Genomic DNA, 15046 nt, shown 5'->3' with positions numbered 1-15046 from the left:
GCCGTATAGGTAATTTTCGTTCAGCCATCATAGTTGGATTACCAGCACGACTAAAGAAATCATGGCCTGGTTCACTTAAACATCAATCTAAAAGTAACAATGTCTGTTATTAACCTTCTTTTATATAAATAGTTTTCTTGTACATGTTCGTCTAACCAAAAAAACATTTACTAATGGCAACAGAATTTATCCAAGAAAGTTGATCAGTTGTCTCCGTTTAATAAATAATATCCATAATGTTTGGACATCCTTTTCGATTAGTTTGTTAGCACACATACAACTATTATAACCGACGAGATTCGCGAAACTTTTAGCTCTAATTTGGAATAGATTTTGGCTTCATTTTTTCAAAAAAAAATTGAGAACATTGTTTTAAAACCAATTTTTGGTGAAATTTTTTCTTCTACTCATAAAACTTCTAACTTTTCTTCAAATAAAATATAGGGGTATTATCATTTTTTAACCCGTGATAGAAACTATTTACATTTGGTAGTCGAAAAAATGTATGAAATTTGTATATATATATACACACACATTATTTAAGCTATTATTTTGAGAATGACTATACAGTGTCATTTTCTCTATGCATGTCCAAATACAAGTTCAACTTTCAAAAATTATTTTTCAACACAACTTAAAAAACTCTTTTTTCAAGTTTCAATCAAATCTATGTCCAAACGCTAACTTAGTATTTCCTTCAAAATAAGATACTATTTCACAACTTTCAGCTCCCTTATATATATATATACATAAAATAAAAAAATAAAAATTAACTGTCTGCGGTCTTATCCAGACTAAGTGCTCGTTTGGGCATAAAATTTGATGGAAGATTTTTCCAAAAAAGAATTTTTTTTTTCGAAATCAGCGTTTGTTTATAAAATTTTTAATTTTCACTTGAAGATGCATTTTGGAAATTTTTAAAAATTTGAAAAATTGCAAAAATCTGTTTTTCAAAATTTTCACTCAAATCACTCACAAAACTTCAAAAACAACCCAAACTGAAAGTTATGTCCAAATACAACTCTAAATTTTAAATTCCCTTTTCAGTTGACCATTTTTTAGAATTTTACAATTCTTATGTCCAAATACAACTCTAAATTTTAAATTCCCTTTTCAGTTGACCATTTTTTAGAATTTTACAATTCTTATGTCCAAACGCCTGCTAAGTTGCACACGGATATTTCTTTGTCAACGGGCAGCTTTTATGTTTTGGCTTTTGTGTTTTGCAATTTGGATAAGTAAAGATCTTATCCATCCACGTAAAAAAGACAGCGAGAGTGTGGCCACTAAGTTTCCTATGTCATAATCATTGTCCAAAAACAAAAGATACAGTACAAGGTACAATTTACTCTCTATTGATATTTAGGTTGGTGCGAAATTTATTAAAATCATAATTTTTTTTAAGTATAATCATTTGGTATTTAAAATCACTAATTAGCGCTATTAATTATAGTCACACATACCAAATTCACTAACTAGCGCTACTAATTATAGTCACACCTCAAAGGACCTATTAAAGAAAAAAACGCTTCTTATAAGAAATTTCTCTATTATCAAAGTTCGAATCAGAAATTTTGAATAAGGGTGAATCGATCTTTGCTAAGTCATCAATATGGACCAATATTTCCAAACAACATACAAAGTTATATGTTGAATTTTAAAATACCACAGAAGGCAAAATCAAGCTGATTTTAAATAAATTTAATTGGTCATAAACCATAGTCGGGTTAAAATATGCCTAAACAAGTGAAAACTTTTAAAATAATACAAACATGAAGCACAATCATGTTCAAAATTTTGAATTTTGTTTTGCATTTTAGAGGAGTGAGATCTTATCCATCCACGTAGAAAAGATAGAGATAATGCTCCAATAAGTTTTATAACCATTAATATTATAGTAAATTAAATAATGCTAACAAAAGCCCAAACCAAAATCAAATCAATACTAATGCTAACAAAAGACATTCAATTCAGTATTACGAACGAGAATTTATTGAATATTTATTTTTGTTTTGCAATAATTTAGATAAAAATGCATAACCTATTTTTATTTTTCTTTAGCTAGCGTTTAGTCATGTAATTAATACTCCCTTCTTAGTCTATTTATTTTAGCATGACTTAGTACTTTTAGATTATGTTTATTTTTATTATGGCTTTTTAATTAGCAATATTTATATTACATAATTTTATTGTCTTTATTGTTGAATATTTTAGGATAATGCCATGACACATCTCATATTTTGTATTATTTTCTTGGAAAATACTTTATATAGTTGTATCTTACTAGGATTAAAGAAATATTTTGAGCATACATTATATGTTTTGTTCTATGAAGATTTTACAGGAAAAAAACTCCGAAAAATCCGAATAACCCGAAAATCCGAGATTGAAAAACCCGAATTTTATTGGTTTGGTTTGGTCTTTAGATTTAATAACCCGACACAATTGGTTTGGTTTGGTAATTGTAAAATCCGAACCAACCCGACCTATGTACACCCCTAGTTGCAGTCTTGTAGAGGTAAAAATATCACAGGAGTCAAAATCAAGTGATTGGTCACAGATAATTAATACTTTTCAGTTTATGTGAATCTATTTTGTTTTGGTCCGTTCCAAAAAGAATGATCCCTTTCTAAATTTAGACACAATTTAGCTTAAACTTCCAAGTCTACCCTTAATGAGAAGCTTTTATAACCACACAAATACTTTGGACACCTTTTTGACTTATTTAAGACCACAAATTCCAAAAGTCTCCATTTTTTTTAAACTTCGTATCCAATCAAACAGATTCATATAAATTGGAATGGAAGGAGTACTCCACTTACATATATTGTCTTACAATTTACTTATTAGGGGAATAGAAATAATAAATTTTAGGTAGAAAAAAAAACTGGTTTCTTGAAGTTTTAACACACCAACTCTAGTAAAAACTGAACTAACAAAAATCTTGCATTTACATAGAGTTTTGACATGATATTTGACATACTTTAGAAAATGTGGATATACCAGGAAAAAAAAAGCAAAAAGAAAAATGTGAACTGTATAGAAGTCGTGTTTGGATGGGTTTCAAGAATACTAGAAATACTAGAAATTCTACTCTACTGTGGAACATATTGATCAAGGAGCTCGAGAATGGAGCAAAAGAAAGACGAGTTAGAGAATGGATGTAAGTTAATTCTGACCCTTCTAGGGAAAAGTATAGTTATGGTTGCCGATTCTACATAATCTATCCAAAAGTTCAAACCAAATGATAGGAAGTGAGCGACACGTTTTTGTATCTATAATTAGAAGTTTCATGAAACTCTCGACTTCTATTTAGGTTGGTACATTGAGTCAAGTGAGTCCATTCGAGCTTATTGTAGCATCGACTCGAGCCGAGCTCAACACGCTTGTTATATGAAATTACTTATTGTAGGAAGTGAATAGTGAGTATATGTTCTTATATTTCTATGAAATGCTCGACATAATCAGTATTCTCTTCGTTTCAATTTAGATGAGCTAGTTTGAATCGACACGTACGAAATTTAAAAAAAAAATGAAGACTTTTAAAATATATAGTCTTAAAAGCTTAATGGGTAAAAGCTTTGTGGGACCATGACATTTTTGTAGTTATAAAAACTTCTCATTAAGGATAAAATGAGTAAAATGAAGAGTTTAAAGTTAAATATTTCCAATTGTAGAAATGTATTATTCTTTTTGGAACAGACTAATGTCATCTAAATTGAAATCGAGGGAGTAATTCTCAGCGAATACTTGTCGCAACTTGCAATACATCTTATTAAGTGCTTCAAATAGACTATGAAATCGCTTAGCCGTTAATTTATAAAAAAAAAAAGTAGTAAAATGACACAAATACCCTTCACTCTTCCTGATATATACACCTCCACACCATCTCAAAAACTTCAATCCATTTTCTCACACACACAGAGTAAAAAAAGATGTATCTAAGAACCCCAATAAACCCAAATCCTAAGCTATTTTTCCCATCAAATCCACATATTCTAAAAACCCAAATTGGTTCTTTAAAAGTGCATTCAAAGCTAAACAATGTGATTGAAATTACTGAACCCAAAAGCTTTTATGAGCTATTGGGTGTTCAAGAAACTGAATCTTTTTCTGAAATTAAACAAGCGTACAAGCAGTTAGCTAGAAAGTACCACCCGGATGTTTCACCTCCGGGTCGGGTCGAAGAATATACCCAAAGGTTTATTCGGGTTCAAGAAGCTTATGAAACATTATCGGATCCTAAGTTAAAGGCTATGTATGATAAAGACATGTCTAAAGGCCTTCACTTTGCTTTCTCATTCTCTGCTCGTAGGAGGAACCAAAATGATGAGGTTGATTTTTTATATTATTTTATTTTATTTTGCTTGTTATTTTTTTTGGTTAAATTAATTTAATATTTGGTAAAAAGGTTCAAATTTGTTCTTGTACAGTTCTAATTGTTCTATTTTTGCTTCTGCTAAACTATTGGTTCTTTTATACCCTTGTCGTTTAGCAACTCTTTTCGTGCCTACCGCGGCAGGGCCAGAATTTTGGTCAAGAGATATCAAAATATAAATAATTGAATATATCAAAAAATAAAGGGGAATCGACATATAGTAAATATATATAAAATAATAAAAAATTATCTAGCAATAAAGTATAATTTTTCTGGGAAAGGATGTCTCTATGTGGCTCCGCCACAACATGCAACAACTGAGGTTGACCCATGTGTCCAAATTTTCCAAAAGAAAAGGTCTAAGTTTTTACCATAAAATTACCCTTGGGTTAGGACTTTGACCAGTTACTCCTCTGCGTAACTGAAGGGTATTCTGGTGCATAATGTATTCCGCGTTTACATAGGGTCAGGAGAAGGACTGCATTCCAAGAGATGTGATATAGACAATCTCTATGGAACACTAAAACAATCTCTATGAATAAGTGGAACCGGGGTCAAATAATGTTGAAACATCTCTATGGAACACTAAAACAATACTTGTGATCACTGCGTTTGAAGCAACAGCCTTTGGCCTGGCGAGAAAAGCATAGCATTGAGCCTGATCACCACCTGATCGACCTCCCCTTTTAGGGCAACCATAAGCTGGCTAAGTCCCACCACGAGCTGGCTGAGTTGGTAGTGAAGTAACTGGTGTGGAAGTCACCGTTTGGCCCCTCTACTGAACTACACCTCCCATAAGACGGGGACAATAGTTCCTCACATTCCCCAACTCTCCACACTCGAAGCAATCTCAATCCAATAACAACGTCGGGGACTGAATCGGACCCCGAGAACTAGAATAACCATTAGAAGAACTTGGTATAGACGAACCCTCAACTGATGGAGCATAGGATGAACTCTATGTTGGGAGGGAACTGAAAGATGATTGACCCAAACGATCACTGTATGAACTATGTCTAGCTGATGTACCATGATTAACCTGGCGAGCCATCTAAGCAAGCCTATAAAGATGACCCTTGTTGTGGTGGGACTGTCCTTCGAATGAGGAACTGCTGAAACCACCCGAACCATGAGGTCTCTTAGACTCCCTCTCCTCAAGCTCTTAACTGCGAACCAAGTCATGATGAAATGCAGTCCATAGTTGAGGCCATTAATAAACCTCTTAATCCTCTCCCTTTAAGTGGGAACAACCATACCGCGTGACGATCCAACACTGAAAATCTCATCTCGTACTGAATCACTAACATACCCTCATAGCATATGTTACGCCCTGAACCTGGGGGCGAGACCGACACCTGGTGCCTCACCTATCCTTACATACAAACTTACAAGTAAGACACTCTGAATATATGATGTCATACTTTGGCCATGGGCCACATTGCAAGACAACTGTGAATGCTGACTAAATGTCAATATTAAACTAGGCCGACAAGGCCATCATAATTATTACAGCTGACAAACCAACCAAATATATATACAAGGCCTATAAGCCCAACATACTGTTGATACCCATTTTTCTTTATATATTTTTCAATATGCAAATACCTTGAAAATAGCATATGTATGCATATATGATTTCTTTGCATATATGCATATATTTTCCTTTGCTAATATGGTTTCTTTATACATTTTTAGTCAATGGCGGACAAAGATGAATGGAAAAATTGTTGGCAATCTCAGTTATCAGAGTTAAAAAGAAGAAATATGCACAAGGTTTCTGGCAACAATATGTCTTGGGGTGCACGTATGCGCAAACGAAGGAATGAAACATCATTATAATAAATAAATCCTTTGCTATGTAATTTTTTCTCTCTCTATGTATATAGCAGTATATAGAGTAGTTATGTTCTCTCTTTTGGCCTCTCCTTTTATTAGATAATAACCAAACAGAGGAAAACAAGTATATGTACATAGAGTTATTTGAATCAAGATGCTATTTAACCTTAACGCTTTCTTATTTCTCGAGCCATTTACTTGCCTTCTGCTATGTTACGGAGGCGGATCTTGAATTTCTTTAACATTGATGTACCACTAAAAAGGATAAATAAAAGAAAAAGTACTAAGCCGGAATTGATCCTTATTGCTCTAGATAAATAACATAATATTCAATTTAGCGCACCATTCAGTCTTTTTGGAGCATGGGTACCAATAGATAATATTAGATTAGTCTTTTTGACAGAGAGACCATGGGTTCACGTGACCAGTGATTTGGACTATAAATTCGCCCCTGGCTAGTGGCGGATCCAAGATTCTAAAGTTATGGGTGCTTGCCGATAAACACTCCAAAAGAAGGAAAAATGAATTTACTTGTGAGTGCTCTCTCAATATTATTTAAACTAGTATTAGCACCCGCGCGGATGCGCGGACACTAATCATGTCAAATATTTATTTATTTGAATTATGTGTCAATAGTCTTAGAATTTAAACCTTCTTGATAAATATAGATAATTATTGGATATAAATTAAGAAACACTACATGAAAAAGATTATCCATTTCTCAAATTTCCTAGTTATAATTATATTTTCTTTTTTTTTTGGTACCATTCTTAGCGGTGTCATTGGATCCTGAAAATAGTTAGGAAGCAAAATAATAACTTATATCTATGGCAAAACAATCAAAGGTGGAGACTATGAAGGATTCTTTGGATACGACTTGACTTTTGTATTACTACTTGAACTCTTATTTGGTGTGTTGATATCTTTCAAAAAATATTTCTATTTTAAAATTTCAGTTTCCAAAATTTTATTTTTCAATAATGATTATTTTAATAATAATGGAAGTAAAAATATTGTCCTTAATTCAAAAACTCAGTTTAGTCCGGTATCTAAAAATTTAAATAATTCTTTAGCCAGTGAATTTATTTTTTACAGTATGACTTCATTTTGATATTTGACACTACCCATATTAAACATCCGAGTTATTGGAATTATATGTAAATAACCTTAAAATTTAAACCTTCTATATAATTATAGATAATTGTTAGATATTAATTAAGAAATACTACATGAAAAAAAAGCTAATATTTTTTCAAATCTCGTAGTGATTTTTTTTTTGCACCATTCTTATTGGAGTCATTGGAACCTAAAAATAGTCACGAAGCGAAATAATAACTCGTATTTATGGCAAAGCACAAAGGCTGACACAATATAAACGACTCTTTGGTTACGACATGACTCTTTTACTATATATATACATACATACATATATATATATATATATATATATATATATATATATATATATATATATATATATATATATATATATATATATATATATCAATAATGATTAGCTTTATAATGATGCAAGTGAAGATATCATCCTTAATTTAAAATCCACTTTAATCGACTATCTAAATATTTAAATAATATTTTAGCCGGTGAAATATAATTTTAGTATGGCTCTATTTTGAATTTATTGATATCTCACAGATTTTAAATTTTGAATACACTATATATACAATTTTTTGTTCTTTGAATCATTAAATGTTAAATTAGTTGATTGTTATTATATAACATTGCACATATTATCTTAAAATTACTAAGTAGTTTTTTCTCGACAACATACTTGGCTTAACGTCAATGCAAACTACTCAAATTGCATCTAAATTCAGATTCGAATATCATATCAGTTTGTTAGTAATAGTAATTTTTTGAAAACGACACACAATGTAAATTAGAAAAAAATATATTCTAAGATATCCATATCTTATAATCTATGTATTTGAGTTGAATATTTTTTTTAAATTGATGAGATCAGCTTCCAAATTTTTATACTCAATATAAATAAAAGAAAAGAAGAAATTCGTTGTCATCTCTATGTTCTGGTTCTTAGATTTTCTATACACTTTTTTTCTATATTTATTTTCTTTTATTAAAGATCCATTAGATAATGAACCGTTGGTTCTAAGCCATCTCTAAGCCATGTCTGACGATTAATCAACTTATTTTTTATGTCTTTCTTTCCTTTGTAACAAAAAATTAATTTATTTTGCTATAAAAAGATAATTTTTAATAGAAATTGTCTGCATAAAAAATTTATTCATATTGTAGACTTTGGTTAAAATTATTTCATATTTTTTTTTGGCTTTATCTAATCAACCTAAATATGTTCTCACCCAATCACTTACATTAAAAAATTAAAGGATGTGTAATTTATATATAATCCATATATAATACTTGTATAATCATGTATTGTCAGTATATTATCTATGTATATCAGCTATAAAAGATCAACGATAAATCTGGCCGGATATTATGTAAATATTTCATAAGATTTCGGTTACTTGGTTTCATCCATGATATGACTTCTATTATAATAATTTAGAAATTCTCTACTAAAATTCAAAAATATCTTATCCTTTTATTTTTAAAATTACATTATATTTTAAAAAATAATCACATCTTGAAATAATTTTTTTACATTTTTTTAAAAAAATATTTGGCGTCATACCATTTATTTTTAAAATATACTTTTTGTTACACTTGAAAATCGTTATAGAAACTACCAATTAGAAACCAACATTCCTTTTGTTGAAATTCGAGAAACCTTTCACATAATTTAATGATTCAAAACTAATATTCTTCATCGAAAAAAATATTATACCCCTGCAATGATTGCTTGACTGCAGCTAAATAAAAAAGGTTTCAACTTATACCCTTCAATTCCTAAAAGGTGCTAAATTAAATTAGTGATAGCAATTGTATAACCAATATTTTGTTACTTTTTTTATGTCCATTTATACAATTTGACTCTTCAAACAAACATTCTTCAAAAAGAAAAAGAAAAATATCTTTTTCTTTAATATTAACACATTATTGTGATGTTTCTTTCTATACCACGTAGGTTTACTTCCTTATATATGTAGGTAAACTTTTATTTGATTTTTAAACTCTTTTTGTTATTTGAATAAATATAGACATGTACCATATATATTAAATTTATTTTAAAAGAAATCTGCTTTATTCAAATCTAGCTATAGTGTTTTAAAGAACTATAATTACAGGGTTTTAGATGTGAAAGAGTTTAGAATTATATGAATTTTTTTTTGCCAGAGGCAAAGTAGTATTTAAATAATTATAAAAAATTAACAAAAGTTCTTAACATGATTGCATATGAGTATTAACTGAATTAAGCATTATAACATGATAACAAAAGATAAATTTATTTTTATTTTCATTTTAATTCAAATTTTAAAACATTACCTATAAAATTCAAATGTGACAAGCTAATAAATACTAATAATATATGGTAACTTTATTCTATATTTGATTATGTTAGTCAAATACAAATATATATATATATAATTAATTATATATATATATATTTGTATTTGACTAACATAATCAAATATAGAATAAAGTTACCATATATTATTAGTATTTATTAGCTTGTCACTTGGCTTAACCACAATGCTAATTATATTTGGTAACTTTATTCCTTTATTATATATATAGATATTTGTACAATAATTGCTTATGTAAAATCACTAAATATGGTCAAAGTTAATGGGTGCTTAAGCACCACAAGTGCCTATGCCCCTGGCTATGTTTGTATGTTGACTTAGCATTGTTCGCTTTCTTGTCTGTATAATGTTGGCCTGAGATGAGCTTAATAGAGTAAGAGCTTAATAGAGTAATATGGTCAACGAAAAATCATACAACTTCTCTCATTTATATATATATATATATATATATATATATATATATATATATATATATATATATATATATATATATATATATATATATATATATATATATATATATATATATATATATATATATATATATATATATATATATATATATATATATATATATATATATATATATATATATATATATATATATATATATATATATATATATATATATATATATATATATATATATATATATATATATATATATATATATATATATATATATATATATATATATATATATATATATATATATATATATATGTAGATTATAAATTTATATGTAAAATATCACGAAAAATACAATAAATAGTAGATAAACCCATAACTTAACAAATATATCGGATTCAATGGTAAGGACTTTAAAAATTGAACTCATAAATTTTAAATTTTGGATATGTCGCTGGTCACATAAGTCAATATATAGAAGTCAATTCTCTATAATTTTCATTATCCTTTTAAAGCTTTATCCTAGTGTTGGATGTTACGCTTAGCATCTATAAATGAAGACGACATGCCAAATGTGGCCCTTGGGCTATATGTTCCCTTTTTCTTTTTTGAAAAGAATTAATTAATGCTATTTAGGTCAGTTTGCGAGCATGCCTGGACTATTCTATAGGGTATTTATTACTTCTTACCGATATGGATATTGAAACACTCTATCCACCAAAATTCAGGTAAATGTGAAGTAATCACCTAATATTTATCTCTTAAATCTGTTGCAATTGGAGCAATGGAGAGTTGTAGAGATTATCTAAAACCATATTTTGTTAACGCACTGAAAGAGATTATCTAAAACCATTTCTTGAATTTATTGATTTCCTAATATTTTGCATTTTTGTGTAGATGCTTATTTTAATTTTGATTTTTTGCCATCAATTACTCAATTTATTTGTTTTCTAAAAGTATATGGTTGCTCATTGATCATTTATCATAGGGAGGGTGTTCAATTAAAGATGTAAAAGGTAAGTAGTTGAGATTTTCAATGTGTGCTTCTAAATTATAAAAAAAAATCAGGAAATAACTTGGTAAATTAATCATTAGTTTGTGTAGTTACCAAAATCAAGTACTTCCATAGGATTATATATTTGGGAAAATTGCATAACTATTTCTCATATCTTTTGACATTTTAGCACTAAATCATATCTTCAATGGCCAGTACAAAATTCTCCCTTCAGTCAGCTTTGCTACTTTGCATGGTTTTGTTCTCCTTGTTGGCTCTTCATCATTGTATGTCCATATTTATTTCAATATTTCCATCCAAAAACTTATATATATATATATATATATATATATATATATATATATATATATATATATATAAAATCTTTAAATCATCAAGTTGTTGACCTATAACAATATATAACTCTTCAAACTGTTGAAGCAGGACTTGTTTTCAGGTTACTAATATAATTTCTCTTTTTAAGGACGGTTATTATCTTTTAGGTGATTGAAAAGTGTTAAAAAGAAAATTTACGCATGTCTGTGTATATATAGAAGTTAAACTATGTAGATGGCACCAGGTAGCCATTTTATAGGGCTGCTACTTAGGAATTAACTAGTGCGTCTTACATTTCAGTTGTTCAGTTTAATTTTTCGGGACAAAAATATCTTGGATAGCCTTGAAGTTAGGATTTTTAGTTTAAAATTTCAGGACAAAATAAGTACTGACTAATCTCTAAATAGCGTTCCTGAGAATGACTATCTGTGCACTTGCCCCTTGAACTGATGTATAATATCTTCTTATATTTTTTCTTTTCTCACGAACTGCAGGTGATGAAAGTACAAGAGTTAAAAGCTGAAGTTACAGCCAATCTATGCATCCCAATTGTTGATCAAGGCGCACCACCTTAATGGTGTTGCATTGTGGATAAAACATGCTATGTTTCTCCAGATACATGTCATGCTAGTTGTCACTAATTAATGATTAATTTTCAAGAAAAATAATGTTAATTCATATTGCTGATGTATTTATATCTATACACATATTAAAGCAAGAAAGTTTGCATTGTGGTTAAGCCAAGCGGCAAACTAATATAAAGCCATTTGATAATTTAGGAAAATATTTATTATAGTATTTAATTTAAATTGAAAATAATATTTCTTTAATTTAAATAGAAAGATAGCAAATAAGATTCTTTTGAATCTGAATGGAAAGAAAGTTAAAATTGAATTGATTGATTAATTAATTAGGAAAGCTAATCAACACATAAATGTTCCAATTCAAACGAGGCTCAACGAGTGAGGCGAATTGTTCTAAATAATGAGAAAGAGTTTTTTGAAATTTGAGTTCACAACAGAAAAAACAAAAACGTGTTTGTTACTAGAAATAAGACTAAAAAAATCTAGGTTCGAACTCATATTCATAATTACCGAGTTGTTGGATCAAAACTTAACTTTCGTAACTACCTTAGGTGATCAACAGTGTTCACTTCTCCGTGTGCCTAAGACGTTAATTCAATAAATTTAAGTATAACAAATATGAAATTAAGATTTATATTATATTAGTAGTGATAACAGAAGACAGAAAATATAAATTGAATCATCAACTTATATGGTGATTAATAAAGGAAAATTTGCTTATGTGATAGAGCATTTTCTTCACCAATCAATAAACTAATATAAAGCCACTTGGCAATTTAGGACAATATTTATTATAGTATTTAATTTAAATTGAAAGATAATATTTCTTTAATTTAAATAGAAAGATAGTAAATAAGATTCTTTTGAATCTCTGGCAATTTAGGACAATATTTATTATAGTATCTAATTTAAATTGAAAGATAATATTTCTTTAATTTAAATAGAAAGATAGTAAATAAGATTCTTTTGAATCTATATCTATATATATAATAAAGCAAGAAAGTTTGCATTGTGGGTGTTATTTTTATCTATAATACCTCCATATTTATCTTTATAATGAGTTAATATATGTGTGTTATTTTTATTTTTCAATTCATTTTTTTGTGTGGTATGACCCTTATTAATTAAGATAGGGTAGTTGGTTATATCATTATAAGACTATTATTCTTTCTTTCCATTCAGATTCAAAATAATCTTATTTACTATCTTTCCATTTAAATTAAAAAAATATGTTTTAATTTTAAATTAAATTATATTATTATAAATATTATCCTAAGTTGTCAAATAATTTTATAGTAGCGTGCTACTGCCCACTTAACTTAGCCACAATGCAAATTATTCCTTTAATATGTATAATATATATAAATATAAATACAGATTGATTTCAACATTGAGTTTACTGATTGGTGAAGAAAATACTCTATCACCTAAGCAAATTTTCCTTTATTAATCACAATATAAGTTGATGCTTCAATTTATATTTTTTGTCTTCTGTTATCACTACTAAATACTAATATAATATAAATCTTAATTTCATATTTGGTATACTTAAATTTATTGAATTAACGTCTTAGGCATTTTCTTCACCAATCAGTAAATTCAATGTTGAAATCAATTTATATTTATATTTATATGTATATTATACATATTAAAGGAATAATTTGTATTGCGGCTAAGTTAAGTGGGCAGTAGCACGCTACTATAAAGTTATTTGACAACTTAGAATAATATTTATAATAATATTTAATTTAATTTAAAATTAAAACATATTTTTTTAATTTATGGAAAGATAGTAAATAAGATTATTTTGAATCTGAATGGAAAGAAAGAATAATAGTCTTGTAATGATATAACCAACTACCCTATCTTAATTAATAAGGGTCATACCACAAAAGAAAATGAATTGAAAGATAAAAATAACACTCATATATTAACTCATTATAAAGATAAATATGGAGGTATTATCACTGCATACTATGAGTATGTAGTACTCCAATCCGCTAAAATATCAAATAAAGATAATAAATAAATGTTACTCAAAAATATTATTGATAAATTTAAATATTAATTTGAACAGTAGAATAAAAAATAGTAAATATAATTTTTATTACAAGAAAAAGAAAAACTAAATTCATCTATCAATGGGAGTTGTGGGCAATAATATGAACAACTCTAAGTTATGGGTAATGCAATAACATGAACAAGAAATCAGAAAAAGAAGAAAAAATATATAATTAAATAATTTAAGTAGTAGATGTATACATAATGATAAGACTTATTTGATCTTTGAGAAGAGATAATTTTTAAAATAATAATGAGAAAGTTTTAAAAATAATAATGAGCTAAATCATACTATATAAATAAGATACACGTATTTAAAACCGTTATAATAGATAAAACTAAAAAAAATATAAACAATTGACATAATTCCGAGAAACAAATTAGAAAATTTTAAATATAATTTAAATTCTTATATAGATTTGGGATTGATATTTACACAAAATAAAGTGAATTACAAAAATCATAAGGTAAGATTCATTTAATTAAGAATTACATGTAAGAACTCATCTTTCTTTTTTTTAGTACATGTGCATGGTAGAAGAAAAATATTTAAAGTGGGTTAATATTTATTTAATTATAATATATTAATCTTAACTATATCCCAAAGGTATCATTTAAATTGGTAAAAATAAAGTGACTTTAATTGTGTGGTTAAAATTTAGGTAACTAGCAAAATTATTGAGCAAATTACGATCCAACTATTTTATAAGTTAGTAACTCCCAAAAGTTAGAATATAATGGTTGTTAATAAATTATCATGTATGTATATATTAATTTGTCATTGTGTAATTTTAGGTTGGTAGAAGTTGATGTTGATGAGAGAAGTTATTATATCGAGATAATAATATAATATATTTTTATAATATTACTAAATGTATTTTTATTAGTTATTACTCTATATAGTATGACTTCAATCAGTTTCAATATAGATGAGATAGTTTGACTTGACACGAAGTTTAAGAATGAAAAAGAAAACTTT

The 15046-nt window shown here is 27.7% G+C and overlaps 1 protein-coding gene across 1 annotated transcript; it reads left to right on the top strand.

Annotated features, from left to right (window-relative positions):
- Nucleotides 1-3890: 3890 nt before the first annotated feature.
- On the top strand, nucleotides 3891-6240 carry LOC107801540 (chaperone protein dnaJ 20, chloroplastic-like). Its single transcript, XM_016624886.2, has 2 exons — nucleotides 3891-4334; nucleotides 6074-6240. Exons 1-2 carry the CDS (start codon nucleotides 3936-3938, stop codon nucleotides 6215-6217), a joined length of 543 nt encoding a protein of 180 aa, XP_016480372.1. The 5' UTR covers nucleotides 3891-3935; the 3' UTR covers nucleotides 6218-6240.
- The last annotated feature ends 8806 nt before the right edge of the window (nucleotides 6241-15046 follow it).

The sequence above is a fragment of the Nicotiana tabacum genome, chromosome 7 (assembly GCF_000715075.1).
Source record: "Nicotiana tabacum cultivar K326 chromosome 7, ASM71507v2, whole genome shotgun sequence".
Classification (NCBI taxonomy): Eukaryota; Viridiplantae; Streptophyta; class Magnoliopsida; order Solanales; family Solanaceae; genus Nicotiana; species Nicotiana tabacum.
The sequence above is the reverse complement of the archived record's forward strand: the minus strand, read 5'-3'. Positions and strand labels throughout refer to the sequence as shown.